General features: G+C 43.5%; 1 protein-coding gene across 2 annotated transcripts in view; it reads left to right on the forward strand.

Annotated features, from left to right (window-relative positions):
• ZFYVE26 (zinc finger FYVE-type containing 26) overlaps window positions 1–19,375 on the forward strand; it is a 290,489-nt gene that overhangs the window by 138,286 nt on the left and 132,828 nt on the right. For both annotated transcript variants that reach the window (XM_073637441.1, XM_073637442.1), the window contains exons 20-23: window positions 14,638–15,383; window positions 15,466–15,662; window positions 16,292–16,396; window positions 17,457–17,579. In XM_073637441.1, the coding sequence (XP_073493542.1) occupies window positions 14,638–15,383; window positions 15,466–15,662; window positions 16,292–16,396; window positions 17,457–17,579 (1,171 nt within the window). The remainder of the gene's footprint in view (window positions 1–14,637; window positions 15,384–15,465; window positions 15,663–16,291; window positions 16,397–17,456; window positions 17,580–19,375) is intronic.

Genomic DNA, 19,375 nt, shown 5'->3' on the forward strand with positions numbered 1-19,375 from the left:
TGCAGAGGATGGTGGTTGTGGAAGTGCAGGGAAGATGGTAATGAGAGTCAGAGTCGGGTTGTGCAGTTCAGGATTCTTTACTTACTGCTGTTCTTGTACCGGTCACTCCGGCCTTAAGTGACCACCCGAGCCGTGCTGCGTCCACCAGGTCCTGGACTCGGCCAACCCCCAAGTAGTTCTGGAGCGTGGTTCTGAGCTCCCTTTCTGTCCTGTCCTCGTCTCTGGCCTTCCCCACCAGGGATCCACCTATGTCCGGCTCCCTCGGGCCTCTTGTTGGCGAACCCTTGTCTCTGGGTTCCCTGACCCTATGCGTGGTCTGCCTTCCGGGTGGATATAGTGGGTGGCCGTGGCAGATTCTGCCCACGGCCTCCGGTTCCTGGCTAAGGTGTGCTGTAGCCTCTGCCAGCTTGGGATCCGGTACCCTGTTGCCAACTCTTCACCCTCTGGTCTAATTTGGGCTCTTGGAGTTCCTTCTTTCTCCCCCTCTGGGTCTTTCTTTCTCCTCTCTCACTCTTGGCCTTGGGGCTGCTCTGCTCCTCTGCTCTCTTCCTCTGCAAAGACTTACTGACTGACTGACCCTGATCTAAGATGGTTCCCACCTTATATACTCCCTCTATGTGTGAGCTCAGGTGACCAGCACCCAATGAGCTCCTAGCACTACCCAGACTACTCCCCCTATCTGCCCCTACACTACTGGGATGTTCCACCCCCCTCCCACTCCAGCCAAGGACAGACTCGGTCGTACCTGCACATTATTAAGTGGGAGTACCATTGGTCTGTCCTCCGGAAATGGGATGTGTGTAGTGCATGCAGCTAACTGAGCTCAGTTCCACACTCCATCCTTACCCGGGAGTGGAATATCACACCTCTGGGTTGAGGTGCAATACCCCTGTAGCAGCCGAATCCTCAGGGTGCTACATGTGTAATGACTATATAATAGATCGCTATACGTGTAATGACTCTATATAATAGATCCCTCTGCGTGTAACGACTCTATATAATAGATCCCTCTGCGTGTAACGACTCTATATAATAGATCCCTCTGCGTGTAACGACTCTATATAATCGATCCCTCTGCGTGTAATGACTCTATGTAATAGATCCCTCTGCGTGTAATGATTCTATGTAATAGATCCCTCTGCGTGTAATGACTCTATATAATAGATTCCTCTGCGTGTAATGACTCTATGTAATAGATCCCTCTGCGTGTAATGACTCTATATAATAGATCCCTCTGCGTGTAATGACTCTATATAATAGATCCCTCTGCGTGTAATGACTCTATATAATAGATCCCTCTGTGTGTAATGACTCTATATAATAGATCGCTCTGTGTGTAATGACTCTATATAATAGATCGCTCTGTGTGTAATGACTCTATATAATAGATCCCTCTGTGTGTAATGACTATATAATAGATCCCTCTGTGTGTAATGACTCTATATAATAGATCCCTCTGTGTGTAATGACTCTATATAATAGATCCCTCTGTGTGTAATGACTATATAATAGATCCCTCTGCGTGTAATGACTCTATATAATAGATCCCTCTGCGTGTAATGACTCTATATAATAGATCCCTCTGCGTGTAATGACTCTATATAATAGATCCCTCTGCGTGTAATGACTCTATATAATAGATCCCTCTGTGTGTAATGGCTCTATATAATAGATCCCTCTGTGTAATGGCTCTATATAATAGATCCCTCTGTGTGTAATGACTCTATATAATAGATCCCTCTGCGTGTAATGACTCTATGTAATAGATCCCTCTGCGTGTAATGACTCTATAGAATAGATCCCTCTGCGTGTAATGACTATATAATACATCCCTCTGCGTGTAATGACTCTATATAATACATCCCTCTGCGTGTAATGACTCTATAATACATCCCTCTGCGTGTAATGACTCTATATAATAGATCCCTCTGCGTGTAATGACTCTATATAATACATCCCTCTGTGTGTAATGACTCTATATAATAGATCCCTCTGTGTGTAATGACTCTATATAATAGATCCCTCTGTGTGTAATGACTATATAATAGATCACTCTGTGTGTAATGACTCTATATAATAGATCCCTCTGCGTGTAATGACTCTATATAATAGATCCCTCTGTGTGTAATGACTCTATAGAATAGATCCCTCTGTGTGTAATGACTCTATATAATAGATCCCTCTGCGTGTAATGACTATATAATAGATCCCTCTGTGTGTAATGGCTCTATATAATAAATTCCTCTGTGTGTAATGAGTCTATATAATAGATCCCTCTGTGTGTAGTGACTCTATATAATAGATCACTCTGTGTGTAATGACTCTATATAATAGATCCCTCTGCGTGTAATGACTCTATATAATAGATCCCTCTGCGTGTAATGACTCTATATAATAGATCCCTCTGTGTGTAATGACTCTATAGAATAGATCCCTCTGTGTGTAATGACTCTATATAATAGATCCCTCTGTGTGTAATGACTCTATATAATAGATTGCTCTGTGTGTAATGAGTCTATATAATAGATCCCTCTGTGTGTAATGACTCTATATAATAGATCCCTCTGCGTGTAATGACTCTATATAATAGATCCCTCTGTGTGTAATGACTCTATAGAATAGATCCCTCTGTGTGTAATGACTCTATATAATAGATCCCTCTGCGTGTAATGACTATATAATAGATCCCTCTGTGTGTAATGGCTCTATATAATAAATTCCTCTGTGTGTAATGAGTCTATATAATAGATCCCTCTGTGTGTAGTGACTCTATATAATAGATCACTCTGTGTGTAATGACTCTATATAATAGATCCCTCTGTGTGTAATGACTCTATATAATAGATCGCTCTGCTTGTAATGACTCTATATAATAGATCGCTCTGTGTGTAATGACTATATAATAGATCCCTCTGTGTGTAATGGCTCTATATAATAAATTCCTCTGTGTGTAATGAGTCTATATAATAGATTCCTCTGTGTGTAATGACTCTATATAATAGATCCCTCTGTGTGTAATGACTCTATATAATAGATCCCTCTGTGTGTAATGACTCTATATAATAGATCGCTCTGCTTGTAATGACTCTATATAATAGATCCCTCTGTGTGTAATGACTCTATATAATAGATCCCTCTGCGTGTAATGACTCTATATAATAGATCGCTCTATATAATATAGGAGTTTCACTTTTTGTATTGAAGAACTGAAATAAATGAACTTTTTGATGATATTGTAATGTAGTGACGTGCACAGTGTAAAGTGCCTATGTGACATTATTCTGCATTGATTTACAATATACATTAATTGGTCATAATTATATCATGGGCAATTTATATTGAATTATACTATTGATAATGACTCGCCCCACCATTATAACTATATCTATATCCTCCCGCCACTCTCGGCGTTCCAGAAACCACTGTGCGCATGTGCCAAAATGTATGGAGCATAGAGCTGTGGTTAAAAAGTCATCTGCGCATGCGCGCCGGCAAACTGCGATGCGGACCTGCGCATGCGCGATCCCTTTACTGTATACAGGCATCATTACACAACATAGGGCATATTATGCCAGATATGGCGCTACCATCATAAGAGCATATTCATTCTATCAAATGAATCCATCAGACATCTATTCTATCATATCATTCATTCTAATCAATGGCAATATATAATTATTGATTATTTAAAGAGAAATCACATGCACTTTACACTGTGCACGTTATATTTATGCATAAATGTGATTTATGAATTTTTATGTTAATTGATAAGTAATTGGGGCACCTTTTATAGTCATTACACTGTATTGCTTGTAAAAGTTCCCTGCTAGGGACGAAACGTTGGCAGCTTTGACATGATGGGTCAATAAAGGCTCATTGAATTGGAACGTTTGGAGTGCTTAGAAAAAAATTCTAAGTGTAGTGAAATTGGAAAAAAAAATGCAATTCCACAGTTTTTTTTTTAGAACCACGTTCACTGGATGCTAAAACTGACCTGCCATTATTATTCTCCAGGTCATTCCGAGTTTGTAGACACCAAACATGTACAGGTTCTTTTTTATTTAAGTGGTGAAAAAAAAATCCAAAGTTTGCTAAAAAAAAATAAATGTCACCTTTTTGCAAGACCCGTCGCGTCTCCATTTTTCGGGATCTGGGGCCTGGTGAGCGCTTATTTTTTGCGCGCCGAGCTGACATTTTTATTGCTACCAGTTTGGGGTAGATCTGATGTTTTGATCGCCCGTTATTGCATTTTATTGCAATGTTGCGACAACCAAAAAAACGTAATTCTGTCGTTTAGATTTTTTTTTCTCGTTACGCCGTTTACCGATCAGATTAATTATTTTTTATATTGATAGATCGGGCGATTCTGATCTCGGCGATACCAAATGTGTGTGTGGGAATTTTTATTTTATTTTGAATGTTATTTTAAACTTTTATATTTTTTTTTATTTTTTTTTAATATTTTTAAAACCATTTTTTTTACACTTTCTGCATGTTTCAATAGTCTCCATAGGAGACTAGAAGCTGCAGTTTCCTGATCGTTTCTACTGTATACAGGTGACGAGCAGATCGCCTGTATGCAGGAGTAATGCTCCAGTGCTATGAGCACCGACCACTAGGTGGCGCTCATAGCTAGCGAGACATGACAACCACAGGGGTCTGCTGCAGACCCCGGGTTGCCTTGCCCACCCATCAGTGACCCGTGATCACATGACAGGGTCACTGATGGGCAGGGCCAAGGCCGCGCTTCCAGCTTGGCGCTGTAAAATGCCGCTGTAAAATGCCGCTGTCAGAGATTGGCAATGGTGTTTAACTGGTTAACAGCCGCGGGTGGATCGCGATTCCACCTGCGGCTGTTGCGGGCACATGTCAGCTGTAAGCATCAGTTGACATGTGCCCAATTCAATGCGGGCTCGGCGCCGGACTGGGGGTGATGGCCTGGGGTGTACTAATATGCCCCAGGATTTAAAGGGGTTAATAGACTTGGTAGTAAATATTTATATTACATTTTCTAATCTTTGTGCGTGTCTGCTGATAGCGGCTGAACCCCTCGTCCTGTGGCCGTCCCTCGTCCACGTTTCATTTGGCGCTACAAGCAGGGTACAGCATCACAATGCAGAATATGACCAGGGATGGTAGTGCGGCGGTACAGGCGGCAGGGTCCGCGGGAGCACCTGTCCCAGTCGCGCTCCCGCCGAGTCTAAATGCTCCCAGTCAGCAGCGTCCATACTGAGACCACTTAAAAAATTTGAAGGCAATAGCCTGCCAATTGGATAATGGGCTGATCGTATTTGAAGTACATACAGACTGTGTAACCTAGCTGGGGAGCTGTGCAACCTAGCTGGGGAGCTGTACAACCTAGCTGGGGAGCTGCACAACCTAGCTGGGGAGCTGCACTCTAGTGTCACGCTGCACACGCTAGAGAGAGAAGCCCGGGAAACTGTGACGTGGCATCCCATGTCAACACGAAAAACTCTAGAAGACGTTGCGGCAATGTTAGAGGAGGTTCACGGGCAGAGAGGCTCTGCCGCTGGTTTCCAGACACGCTTCTTTAATCCGCATGAAGACGAAAGCATCTCTCAGTATATAAATGCTTTACTGGGAATGTTACAGACCTGCCAGAAAAAAAAAATCAAGGCTGGAGCCTCTATTTTCATCGATACTGACACCATCCTGAAAGAACATTTTGTTCAGGGACTGATGGATACATTGCTAAGGCGGACATTGCGGGATCAGATATGGGCAAATGAGACCCTTCAGCTTGCCCAGATTGCTCCAGAAGCTTTGGCTAGTGAAGGCGAGGATAAGGGTTCCAGCACTGTGCGTATCTATTGCCCCAAAGAACAGGGAGTCCAGGCTGAAAATCGGCAGTCTGACTCCTTGGCCGAGATGAGGGCCGCAATCCAGGAACTGACCAGCAAGTGAATTGTCTAAGAAGGTCTGTCGCCCCTCAAGTGGGGTGAGGAAAGCCGGTCCATTCATAGTTTATAAGGCCGAAAAAAGATAAGCATCCATCCAGTTCAGCCTATTTCTTGTGCACTGCAGCTATTCCGCAGCGTTGATCCAGGGGAAGGCAAAAAAAAACCCATGCGGTATAGGCCAATTTACATCATTGAGGAAAAATTCACTTCCCGACTCCAATCTGGCAGTCAGATTAAATCCCTGGATTAATTAACTATCACTAAGCATAAGATGTAATTTTATTGTTCTCAAGAAAGGCGTCCAGGCCTCTCTTGAACTCAAGTGAGTTGGACATCACCACTTCCTCTCCCAGAGACTCCACAAAAGAACAAGTGAACCTTAGAATGCATGCAAATACTACAAGCAGCTACGTGTTCAATCACATCCCGATGAAACCCCGGCCACCAAAAACGTAGAGAGAGGAGGTCCGCGGTTGCCTTACCACCACCTGGATGACAAGCAAACACAGAATTGTGATATTCCTTAATTACTTTGCGGCGCAGGTTATATGGTACAAACAGAGGTATCCCTTTGTTCAACACCTCACCCTCCAGTTCACCCTCCAAAATGACTACCCCTTTCTGTAATATCGGGGCAGGGTTCTCATGGCACCACCACCAGGGAAGCTCCAGGACAAAGCATCAGCCTTGAAATTTTTGACCCCTGGAAGAAAAGTGACGACAAAATGTAACCTAGTAAAAAAACAGGGATCATCTGGCTTGCCTAGGTTTGAGATGTTTAGCCAATTGAAGATATGACAGGTTCTTATGGTCAGTAATAACAGTAATAGGATGGACTGCCCCCTTCAACCAAAGTCTCCATTCTTCGAACGCCAATTTTATCGCTAAAAGTTCCCTATTACCCACGTCATAATTTCTCTCAGCCAAAGACAATTTTTTAGAAAAGAGAGAGCATGGACGCCATTTACCAGGGGACGGACCCTGAGACCACACAGCCCCAACTCCCACATCCAACGCATCAACTCCTCAACAAAGGGTTCGGAAACAGTGGGTTGACGGAGTATAGGTACAGTGGCAAAATGATTCTTTAAGGAAGAAAAGCCTAGAGGGATGCCTCTGACCATCTGGAAAAATTAGACCCCTTCCTAGTCATGACAGTAAGGGGTTTCACGATGAGTAATTTTGGATGAATTTCCAGTAAAAATTAGTAAAGCCCAGAAAACGTTGTAGAGCCTTCAGGTTCTCGGGATATGCCCAGTCAGGGACTGCACGGATCTTCTCCGGATCCATCCGAAAACCCGAAGATGACAACAAATACCCCAAAAACTGCACCTCCTAAAAAAAAACGAAAACACGTTTTTCTAGTTTGTTGTCCCTTAATATCTGGCGCACCTGAATGTGTCTCAAAATCAAGTGAGTAAACCAAAATATTGCCGATAAACCACCACAAACCTCCCCACCAAATGATGGAAAATATAATTTATGAAATGCTGGAACACCGCAGGTGCACTGGTCAAACCAAAAGGCAAACCAGATTCTCAAAATTGCCCTTCAGGGGTATTGAATGCTGTTTTTCATTGGTCCCCTTCTCTGATTCTAACCAGATTGTAGGCTCCCCTTAAATCCAACTTGGGGAAAACACCCTAGCTCCCACAACCTGGCTACACAAATCTGCAATCAGAGGAAGAGGCTATGGATCTCGGATGGTAAGTTGGTTGATTTAATTCCTGGAAATCTGAACAGGGATGTAGGCCGCTATCTTTTTTTTCTTCACAAAGAAGAACCCTTCCAGCACGGGTGAAGATGAAGGCCTGATGTGTCCCTTCTCCAGACTTTCTGCAATTAAATCCTTCATGGCTTGTCTCTCAGGGCCAGAAAGATTATACAGTCTGGACTTTGGTAGTTTAGTTCCGGGGTCAGGTTAATAGAACAGTCATATACACGATGAGGAGGCAAATCCTGACACCCCCTCTCAGAAAAAAACATCCTCAAAACCAGACAGAAAAGCAGGTAATATTTCCTTAGAGACAGTAGCAAGGGAAATATCTAAGCAGTTCTCATGGCAGAAATCTGCCCATTCAATAATCTCCCCGGTTTGCCTATCCACCAACGGATTATGTTTAACAAGCCAAAGAATACCCAAAACAATGTGTGGGAAGATTGTCCAGAACATAGGAATTATTTCACAATGAACTGACCCCACCCTCAGTTTTCCATTATGTACAATCTGAGTAAATGCTTTCTGTGCAAGTGGTGCCGAGTCAATGATGAAGATGGAAATGGGTTTAGCTAAAGTACAGCAAGCAAGACCATGAGTTTTCACAAATGCGGCATAAACCATGCTGACTCCAGCTCCACTGTCAACGAACACAGAAATTTTCTCGGTTTTGCTCTTTAGCACCACCTCTGCTGTCAGGACAAACTGGTAACTGCAGGTTGGCTTAAAATGCACTCCTTGCTTATCCAACTCCAGACTACCAAGTGTTAATCGAAACTCCTTTTGCCTAGGAATTGAAGGGCAGGCCCCAATAAAATGTCTTTTTCCCACAAAAAAGTCTTCTTTCTTGCGAATCTCCAGGGAGTTGTATGATGAAGAGGCGCACCCCCTATGAGCATGGGTTCCTCCACCTCCCAAAGTACTGGTTCACTGCCAGACCGCTCCCCCGGCAGAGGTACACAACTCCGACAGGAAGGTCCCGGAGAAGGTGGTCTCACCCACCTATACCGAAGGTGTCGATCAATACGTATAGCCATCGACATAGCAGCCTGTAAGGACCCAGGGGTTTCATATACTGCCAAAGCTTCTTTCAACCTCTCAGAAAGGTCCTCACAAAATTGGCTTCTGAGGGCTGAGTCATTCCATTTAGAATCCGTTGCCCATCTATGGAATTCAGAGCTGTATGTCTCCACTGACTGATTCCCCTGTTTAAGTTGATGTGCCTAGACTCAGTCAAGGCAATTCGGTTAGGGTCATCATAGATGAGGGCCAGGGCCCAAAAAAACCCTCCATAGACTGGAGACAAACTGACTCCTGTGGTAAAGAAAAAGCCCAAGATTGTGGATCTCCCTGCGGCAGTGAGATCACAATTCCCAGTCGGTGCTCTTCACTTCCGGAGGAGTAAGGACGAAGTTTAAAGTACAGTTTGCAGGCCTCATTGAACACAAGAAACTTGTCCTTACCTCCAGAAAACCTGTCCAGGAGGGCAACCTTGGATTTAGGCTGGGCAGGTCTACCCACAGAGACCCCCACATTGGCTACCTGTAGCCGCTGATGATGCTGCTGAACCTCACAGTGGAGGTTGTTCACCTCCAGAGACAAGCCACGCTGCCGCTCTGCAACTAAACCCATACGAGGGAGAAGGGAAAAGAGAAAAAAAAAAAAAACACGCCCGAAAAAACCAAACAAGTGTCAGTTTTTTTTTCTCTAAATGCGCACGGCCGGTTATAATGTCACGCAAGGTGTGGGAAAGACTAAGTGCAACACGAAGAAAAGAGTGGAAGGGAGCCCAGACTCTAGGGAAAGGGGGAGTGGAGACCTCCTAGGCTGATCTGATATCACCGTCTCCCCTATCGTCCCTATATTGGTTCCTCACCAATCGCCGCACAGGAACCTAAGCCCTGCATTTCCGTAGCACTTGGCCCTGGATAGGGAAGGGGGGATGAGCACTAGGTAATCCCCACTAACAACTAAAGACAACAAAGGAGACAAACACGGGGAAAATTAACTTAGCTTGAGCAAACTTCAGAGAGATTACTCCTAATGTCCTAAAAGCACCAAAGAGGAGGTTATGTTCTGCAACTTTGAACTAAGGAGTAGGAGGGAAAAGCTGTCCCTGCACGGAGACTCAACTTAACCCTACGCTGGAGTGGGTGCACTATTGCTTATGAATAGCCCCACCGAAACTCCTGCACTGAACTCAAACGAAGACCTGTAGGAAGGGGAAAGGGGTCCCTAAAAGATCTAATGACTGGTAGCGAAAGCAAGAGACCTCCTAACAGAAAAGTTAGTTGCAGAAATGAAAATTAAAGGAAACAAAACTGGTGGAACAAGGAGTCCCAGGATAACAATAGTCCAAAGCAAGAAGAACTAAACAAGGCTACTTAGCCAGAGCACGAGCATTACAACACTGATGTCCAGCGGGGAATGAGAGCCAGGTGCTGAGTAATAAAAGGTGCAGAGATCACGTGACCAAGAAACCCAGCACCAAAGGAAAAGACTAGAAGCCAGCAAACCACAACAAGATGGCCAATAGTAAAACAACATAGATTCTAACAGAAGTAAGCAGACTGCAACAGCTCCAAGTCTTCACAAGAGAACAAGTGAATATAACCGGTGCCTCCCTGTAGCAAATAGAAATTATTTAAACACCAAGGCGTGGGTGTCAATTAGCAAGAGAGAGTTAACCGCTGGGTCCTAGAGTGAGACCGCTAAGGTGTCAAATGCCAAACGAAGAGATCTTCTGCAACCAACTGCAGGGCGACTGTCTTGTCACTTCTGACACACCTGTGACAATAGGTCACCAGAAGAGACCAGGGACTGGACTGCCCCAGCGCATACTGCCTCGCCCTCGAGGACAATCTCGTCCAAATCAGGACCAAATCCGACAACGCCTGAACACTCTCAACCCCGGGGCCCAATATGCTGGAACTGCCCCCAGCTCAGACAATGGGTGATAGAGTGTGAGCCAGGACATTTAAACGAGGATGACCTCCAGTGGAAGGTTACTCCCATGACCTCCATGTGTATTACCTCCATCCACTAGAGGAAATGCCCCATGTAGGAAAAGCCTGAAATGCCATAAGAACCTGGTGTCCCGTGATGGACGTACTGATTGAAGACAAGACCTTGGGCAGCCTAGTGGATATAGAAGCCGAAGTCTCCACAGTGCCACTGGAGTACTGCGAGACCCATTTCAGCTACTTTGTCGAAGCCGAGCCAGGAAAACGGATTAAGCTGACGGCCGTTAATCAAACGAAGATTCCAGTTCACGGGATAGCGTGGTTTCATGTGATGATTGGAGACCTGGATGTAGGTCAAAAAAGGGTTGTGCTGGTGGATGGGGGTCTGGAACCTCCATTTTATATGAGGAATGAATATCTTAAATGATCTAGACCGATTGATGTTCCACGAAGATGACCCGGGATACTGGCAGAGAGTTACCAAACATCGGCCTACACAGAAGGCGTTCCAGAGACCGAGCCAGGTATGTGGGATTCGCTACAGTGCTCTTGAAGATTAAGTGGTGGGGATTGTGTCTGTCCCTCCAGGACGACAAAATATTATCTCACCTCATTAGGACCAGATCGTACAGATGGATGTGGGTAGCCACGGAAGACTCCATGGAATAGAGGTGATTATTGAGCCCCAGAAGCCAACAGGAACCGGACAAGGCCTGATGAGCGCATGTACTACTGCGACACTGGTGGGTGGACCAGTGGCTGTCCAGTGTGTCTATGTACTTGATTTTCCTGTCGTGCTTAATGCAGGCAAAAAAGTTGCTTATTTGTATGTGTATAAAGGAGAAACAGTCCCCGAATTCCAACTGTCCCGGATTGCTGAGGAACAGAAATTGTTGACTGTGTCTGTGCCCGAAGCTCCGACGACAGGGCCGACTCTGGAGTGGAATGGCTGGAAGATCCTCGAAATAATTAAACTGGACACCAGTCAGTTCTCCTCTGAACAAATTCAGCTGATAGAAGACCTGTTATGGGAGTTTCAAGCTGCTTTCTTTAGAAATGAAGATGATTGTGGATGTACAACCCTCATTGTACACGAGATTCTGATGGGAGATACACCGCCAATCCATGAGCGATTATCGACAAATTCCAACTAACCTGTATCAGAAATTAAAAGCCATGCTACCACAGATGCTTGGTAATCAGAGTCCATGAGCCACACCGATAGTGCTCGTCCGAAATAAGGACGGACGCCTGAGATTGTGTCGACTATCGCAAGTTGAATACTGTCACCGTATGAGATACTTACCTTTTGCCTAGAGTGGAAGAGTCCCTGACGGTGCTTCGACAGGCCAAGTATTTCTCCACTTTAGAACTGGCAAATGGCTACTGGCAGGTTCCAGTGGCTGAAGGAGACAAACCCAAGACTACTTTCATTGTACCAATGGGCCTATATGAGTTCAATAGAATTAATCGAACACTGCTGCAGATGCTTCGAACACTAGAGGGAGACAAGAAATTGCAATGGCCTGATTATTTGCCTGAACTGCTATGGGCTTACAATGACTGAGTGCATAGCACTACTGGTTACACTGCCTACATGTTGTTATTCAGACAGTCGGGAAAAGAAGTATCCAGACTTAACTTGAGTACTCCAACTGAAGAAAAACACCGCACTCCAGACTCATGGGTGCAAGAGCACTGAATCAGACTGAAAACTATTCACCAGTTGGTAGGAGACAAACAACAAACTCCATTACCCCGAGACCGTGGTTAAGTCCAAACTGAGCCGTTCACACCAGGGACAGAGTGCTGGTCCGTGTAAAGACTACCATAGGAAACTTGAATGTTTGCTGGGAGTCGGAACCCTACAAGGTGTTGAAGCAGGTAATTCTGAATGAACCAATGTATGATGTGAAGCAAGAAGATGGGTCTGGTCCGGTACACCAACTGCATCGGAACATGTTTCGCCCCTGTCATTCCATCGAACACCCCACGAGACAACCTTGACCTGAGTCGAGCAGAAACAGACCCCTAGTAGAAGATTGACTATGATGAATGGTGGACTGTATCGGTCACGCCAAGCTTAACAGCAGTACAGCTCTTGCACCCGAACTATGGCCGCAACTACAGAGGGAGAGGGAAGCTGAGGGCCCTATAGACTCCATGGACCCTGCTGGCTTGCGAATGTCGGAGCGTCCCTCCACCAAGTTTCCTCCAAAAATGACTTCGAGTTGGGCCAGATCTCGGTTGGTGCTGTTTTTTTCCGAGATGTCAAAATGTTAGTGGGGTAGAAAGTAAGGGTTAATTACAGTTTACTGTATTGTTGGAGATTCTTGATGTAATATATGATATGGCCAATAGAGGGCAGCTGTGCGAGGCCTGAGTTGGAGCACGGAGTTTTGGCAGTTGGTGAGCGGTTGGAGAAAGGCAATGAAGAAACCGGAGGCAAGTGGAGGCGTGGTTCCGTGGGTAGATTTCTGGATAGGGCGGTGCGACTCTGGATCTGTTGTTGGGGACTCTGGGATGCTTTGGCTTGACATGAGCCAATCATGAGGACAGCCATGTATACAGCATCTTGGTCTAGGTCACGTGATGCTTCATCTCTAAGGACTTGGGGAAGTCCTGCATTGGAGAGATCGGCATTCCCTAAGAGAGGTTCAAGACGGCGTTTCTGATTTTTCAGGACTCAGCCCAGCAAGTAATCTTCTACTTAAGTCTCAGGATGTACCGGTACCAACTTGCATCTGAATATTGTGGTAGATCAACTCCCTCTGCTTCTTAAAGAGGCAGACAAAGGAACCGTTTCTATTTAACGTGTGGCTGGTTTATTGCAATCCTCATAAACCACGTCACCAGAAAACGTAAATACAGCTTTTGTTCGGCAGAAGGTAAAACATAAAATAACATGTCCATCCTAAAGGCTGTGAATTTTATCCTCTGACCTCCTCTCTCTGCAGGTGTTCAATCATCCTAGCACTAAAGATGGCTGATTAACCCCTTTGTGTGCTGAAACCTTTTTCCTAGGTTTAATTACTGAAGCTAACAATCTCGGTGCTAAATATCTCCCCTTCAGTACTTTGCCCGTGACTGTCACAATATAGATAGATAACTAGACCTCTATAAGGCTATTTAAGAGAAAATGCTTCTTTTTTTAAGAGACCTTTCAAAAACCGCTCCGAATAGGCGATTTCTAAAGTACTTGTACAACACTGTCGTTTACTTAATTCATACATAAAGGGTTAATTGCGTTGTATTTTGCTCGCATATAACTGTTAATTCTGTTTAATTGTACCTGCGTTTACCCTTATTCGGTGTTATTGAGAGGAACTGCTGTCATGGTTTTTGTTAATTATATACACGGTTTACCCAACATCATTTCCTTTGTTTTCATAGACTGGTTAGTAAATATTTATATTATGTTATCTACTCTGTGCGTGTCTGCTGATTGCCGCTGTACCCCTCCTCCCGTGGCCGTCCCTCGTCCAAGGAGTCTTGTCCTCCACAGAGCCCTGATCATGAACGAGTCTGTCTGGGATTAAATGAAGAGGGAGAATGATTTGCACAAGAGACAAAAGATCTGGGGTCAGTTCTCAAAGATGTTTGGAGCAACCTCCCTGCGGAGCGCCATCAAATATTGTGTACAAGAAGACAAAGGGCAGTCACACCAAACATTGATGGGATTTAAATTTCTCATTTGCTAATTCACTTTAATTTAAGTGATAAAAATCAACTATTAATACTAACGTGTTTTTTTTAGCGCATTCTTACTTTGCAATATTTTTTTCACCCCTGGAAAAATCAAAAAAGTTACAAGTCTCAGAAAATGGGGATTGAAACATTAATTATTTTTAATAAAGTTTTGAATCTTCCTAGACCGCTAAAATGTTCTCACGGTACTCTTACAGAATCATATTGCCAGATAATGCTTTTACTGTCTGTTGAATGATGTAAAAACGAAACCCATAAAAAAAAAATAGTGGCGGAAATGCATTTTTTTATTTTTTTTCACCATTTCATCCCACTTTTTATTTTTAAGGTTGTCATCCTTGTTGAAGAAGGAGAATTTTGCCCTGAATTTGGAGCAGGTGATCACTGATTATTGCTGCGAGAGTCTATCTTTCTGCAACGTGAGGAAGGCTGATCAAGCACAATGTCTGGTACTCAGCCTTGTCCAGGCAGCACAGCAGTTCGTGGATGCTTCCCTTACTAACATTGACTTGGCGGTATCCATATGTTCCTTGGATAGCGAAGACATTGCTGTGAGTAAACCTACGTCTCTACCTTCTGATTCAAAACCGTACTCTTTCACAGCATCCGCCCTGAACTTTGTGAAGACTAAATCTACTTTAACGGCAGCCATAGCTTGCTTAAGTGTCACCCGAAGTCAAAAGCCGGCCAAGTCCGGTCTGTCCTGGATGGAATTGAGAGGCAGCAGGAAGGAAAGTCCACTAGAGATGGATAACATCGCTAAGGAGTGTGACTTGCTACTGTCAGAATTTCCGATTTTACTACGGTTCCTTACTTTAATGTCTGCGCCTTTTTGTGAGGTTTCTCCCGAAGTTTGTGGGTTGAGTGGTTTTCTCTGTGGGAAGTCTTGCATTGCCTCAGTCCTTCTAGGACTTCATGCCTCATCAGCCTCTGCCGTATTATTGGAAGCTTTCCTGGATGCATTGACGAAGAAAAACTGGAAGAGTGCGCTGCAGCTTTTAAGTCTCTATGTCATCGACGTAGATCTTCAGCAAGTCAGAGATGCTCTGTTGTGTTGTGCTGCTGCTGCTGAAGGTAAACTAAGTGAAAGCTATACTAAAAGTATTGAAAAGTTGTTGTTTTTTAAATGAATATACCTCACTTATGTTACGTTTAGAAAAAGAAGGCTGGAGATACATTTTTGCTGTTCGTGATGCCACCTTAAGAAGCAAACTGGCCCTTCATTTTTTGGACAGATGGCCTCTGGATGCCTGTCAAGAGATCTTGTCTTATTGCGTATGTGAACCGGATCTCGAAGATGGTCTTAAAGTGGAATTACAGGCCAAAAGGAAAGAACTGGATGTGTACAGGAAGGTAACTGAGAAATATGTATTGCCCCCAAAAAATCACGACTTTGAAGCCCAAAAAAAATCACGGCTTTGAAGCCCAAAAAAAATCACGGCTTTGAAGCCCAAAAAAAATCACGACTTTGAAGCCCAAAAAAAATCACGACTTTGAAGCCCAAAAAAAATCACTACTTTGAAGCCCCAAAAAATCACGACTTTGAAGCCCCAAAAAATCACGACTTTGAAGTCTCTGTCTCTAAATAATCTGCCAAGTTTAAAATGTCAAGACCTTAACAAATCGCCATTTGGCAACTGTCCAGAGGGCAGTGATGGAAGCAGGGTGAGTTACACCAGCGCCGCCCCATGAAGGCGATTTGTTAAGGGTGGCAATAGAAGAAAGGGGAGTTGGAGTAGCACCGCCCCACAGCTTCTATCACCGCCCTCAATAACGACTCATCATGGGGCAGCGCTGGTGTCGCTAACCCGGCTTCTATCACTGCATCCTATTAAAAAGAAAGATACGGTATGTCTGACAGTTTGGGTTCAGGGTGAACTTTTTATTTTCAATCTGAAGGTATGTCTAAACTTATGCAAAATTTTTGCAAGGTCACCTGCAAAAACGGACTCTAGAATTTTCCATTATTTTTTTTTTTGTAGATTCTTGGCCTTCTGAAAGAAGTGACATGGGCAAGTTGGCAAGATTTAAAGGAAGACTGTTCCAAGAATCCTCAGGCTATCATCACAATTATCTTAGAAGCGAAGGTATGGCACCAAAAGATGTTTTTCTTACCAATCACTTTACTTACTCTATTGAAATTGCCAAGTTTGTGCCAAGGTCAAAGCTGTTGTCAACGTTTGTAAAGAATTCTTCCTGTCATCCATTTATTATCCCAATTGTTGTGCCTTTTGAGGGTTTGTGATCCAATACTTAAGCAGGTCAACGTAGTATTACATGACGACATGTTGGTGGACTCGCTTAGCTGCTGTGAGATTAGTAGTACACATGAGATTTGTTGGACGACTATTCGTTTTGCAGACTCTCTCTCCCATCAGGTTAGGTCCTCATCTTTGATTCGGGCTCAGTAGCTGAGCCTGCATGTTTCCTGTTAAACAGTAGCGCGAGGGGTTGAGCTCTGCCTGCTATATTAAGAGCTATTCAGGCAATTGCAGGTTCAAGTCATTAAATTGGATTAAAAAATACAGTAAAAAAAAAAAAAAACTTTTTATAAAGAAATAAACATTAAAAGAAATATTAAGGAAAACTAAAAAATAAACATTAGTGATATTGTTTTATTGTAAGACTGATATATCTAAATCTGATAGGTAAACTCCTTAAAAAGAGCAGAAAATCTTAAGAAAATGTGTTGTTTTTTTTTTATTTTGTGACTACAGCACCACAAAAAATACAATAAGAAGCTATAAAAATGCTATTAATCAAGTCAGTTCAGAGCTAAAAAAAAGACCCTACTCAGCTCCCTCGACATGAAAATAAAAACTTTTACAGGTTTCGAAAAATGTTGACAGAAGCATTTTTTTTTTTTTTTACAACGTTTCAAATACCTAAAACGTTATATATTTATTTTTTTAATTTTTTTTTCATTTTATTGAGAAACCTATAAAAGAAAACTGTACAAGTTTTGTTATTGCCATAATTGTACTGGCCTGGAGAGTAATACTGCCAGGTTTATGTCGACAGAAAAATAAGTTATGTCTCTTGATAGAAAGAGTAAAAATCCAAAAAATGGCAAAAAAAAAAAATGCGTAAACGGGAAGGACATAGAGGAGATGTTATTATTTGCATTCACTATTTAATCTATTGTAGGATTATTTGCTGTGCGAGGACTGGGGAGTTTTTCATCCGATACCTATGGATCTTCTAATAAACCTCTACTATGAGCATCTATTACATCTACTGAGAAACAAAGACACAGAGAGATCTTTGCAGGTAACCGAAAGCGAAAGTTCCAACGTTCCGTACGGAACACCTATTGTCCGTGCATGGACCCTGATCATTGACTTCTCCAGGAAGTCCATGTTACTGTTTGGGTTCCCACGCTGTCATCTGTGTAAAAGAAACACCGGCTCAGATCAGTGGTAAGGTCTGAGCGCTGTTACATAGATGACGGCGTGCGCAAGCAGCTCTGACTCTGTAAAAACTCTGTAAAGACTCTGTAAAAAGGTTACCGCTGGTCACAGACATCTGCTGATGAGTACTACTCTCATCATCCTACGCATGCCGTCATAGCAGCGAGAGCAGGTGTTTAAGGATGGGTGCATTCACCAGCCTGTGCCTCTTTTTTTTGATAACCAGCACAGGCAAAAGCGACAGCTCCGGGCTGCTGCCCCGAGCTGTCACCTTTGCTTTATCATGGCTGGTTATCAAGAATAGAGGGGTCTCACCCCATTTTTTTTTTAAAAAAAATTGTCTGAAAAAAAAAAAAAAACTCTGTAGGATTCCCACCCATTTTTGACAACCAGCCAAGCTAAAGCAGACAGCTGGGGGCTGGTATTCTCAGACTGGGAAGAAGCCATGTATAGTGGCCCTCACCAGCCTAAAATAGCACCCCACAGCCGCCCTAGAAGAGGCAAATCTATTAGATGCGCCAATTCTGGCGCTTTGCCTGGCTCTTTCCACTTGCACTGGTGCGGTGACAAATGGGGTAATAGACTTGGGGTTGAGGTCAGCTGTTTTTTATGCCCGCTGACATCAAGCCCAGGGGTAAATAATGGAGAGGTGTCTACAAAACGACCCCATTTCTGACTCCATACTTAGATTGGAAAAAATACCCAGGTAGCATAAAGTCCTTTAATTGAAAGAAAGACACTGACACCTTTATTTGAAATAAAACTCCCCACCCTCTTTTACCCATTTTAAGCACAAAAAAAGCAAACTTATACACATCTGTCCGATGAGAAAATAAAGCACTGAAGCCCTTGTAAAAGACAAAAAAAATGAACCATCATATTCCTCACCTTTCCAATGAGAAGATAATCCATATCTGTCCCAAAATGATCTGGATGATTTGAATAGCGGTTGCATCAGTGATCCACGTCAACCGGCTCACACTGAGACAGGAGCGTAATTACGCTCCTGCAGTGTGTAGCTCTGATCTGCTGTGAGAAAGGTCACCGGAGTTCATAGCTGATGAATCCCGGTCACCTCACTTAAGGTACCGCTCGCTACGTGACCTTTCTCACGGCAGAAATATGGATTACCTTATAGTCGAACAGGTGAGGAATATGGTGGTTTATTATTTTGTCTTTTACAGAGGACATGGGCTTCAGTGGATTATCTGCTCGCTGGACAGGTGAGTATAAGTTTGCTTTTTTATTTTTTGTGATTAAATGGGTAAAGGAGGGTGAGGAGTTTTATTTCTAATAAAGGTGAGGGTGTTTTTCTTTCAATGAAAGGACTTTATTCTTGCTATGTGTTTTACTACAATCTAACTATGGGGTTAGTAATGGGGGCTTCTTATAGACGCCTCTCCATTGCTAACCTGTGGGCTTGATGTCAGCTGACTACATTATCAAACCCACAACTATCACCCCACCACCAGGGCAAGTGGGAAGAGTAAGGCTAAGAGGCCAAATCTGTCAATCTTATGGATGCGCCATTTCTGGGGTTGGTAAGACCTGATGTTTTTAGTCTGGGAGGGGACCAATATTCCTGGCCCTTTTCCTAGGCTATTAATATCAGCCCACAGCTGCCTGTTTATCCTTTTATGGTTATTGATTATAGGG

The sequence above is a fragment of the Phyllobates terribilis genome, unplaced genomic scaffold (assembly GCF_046119375.1).
Source record: "Phyllobates terribilis strain yellow unplaced genomic scaffold, ASM4611937v1 Scaffold_6__1_contigs__length_29720123, whole genome shotgun sequence".
Taxonomy (NCBI): domain Eukaryota; kingdom Metazoa; phylum Chordata; class Amphibia; order Anura; family Dendrobatidae; genus Phyllobates; species Phyllobates terribilis.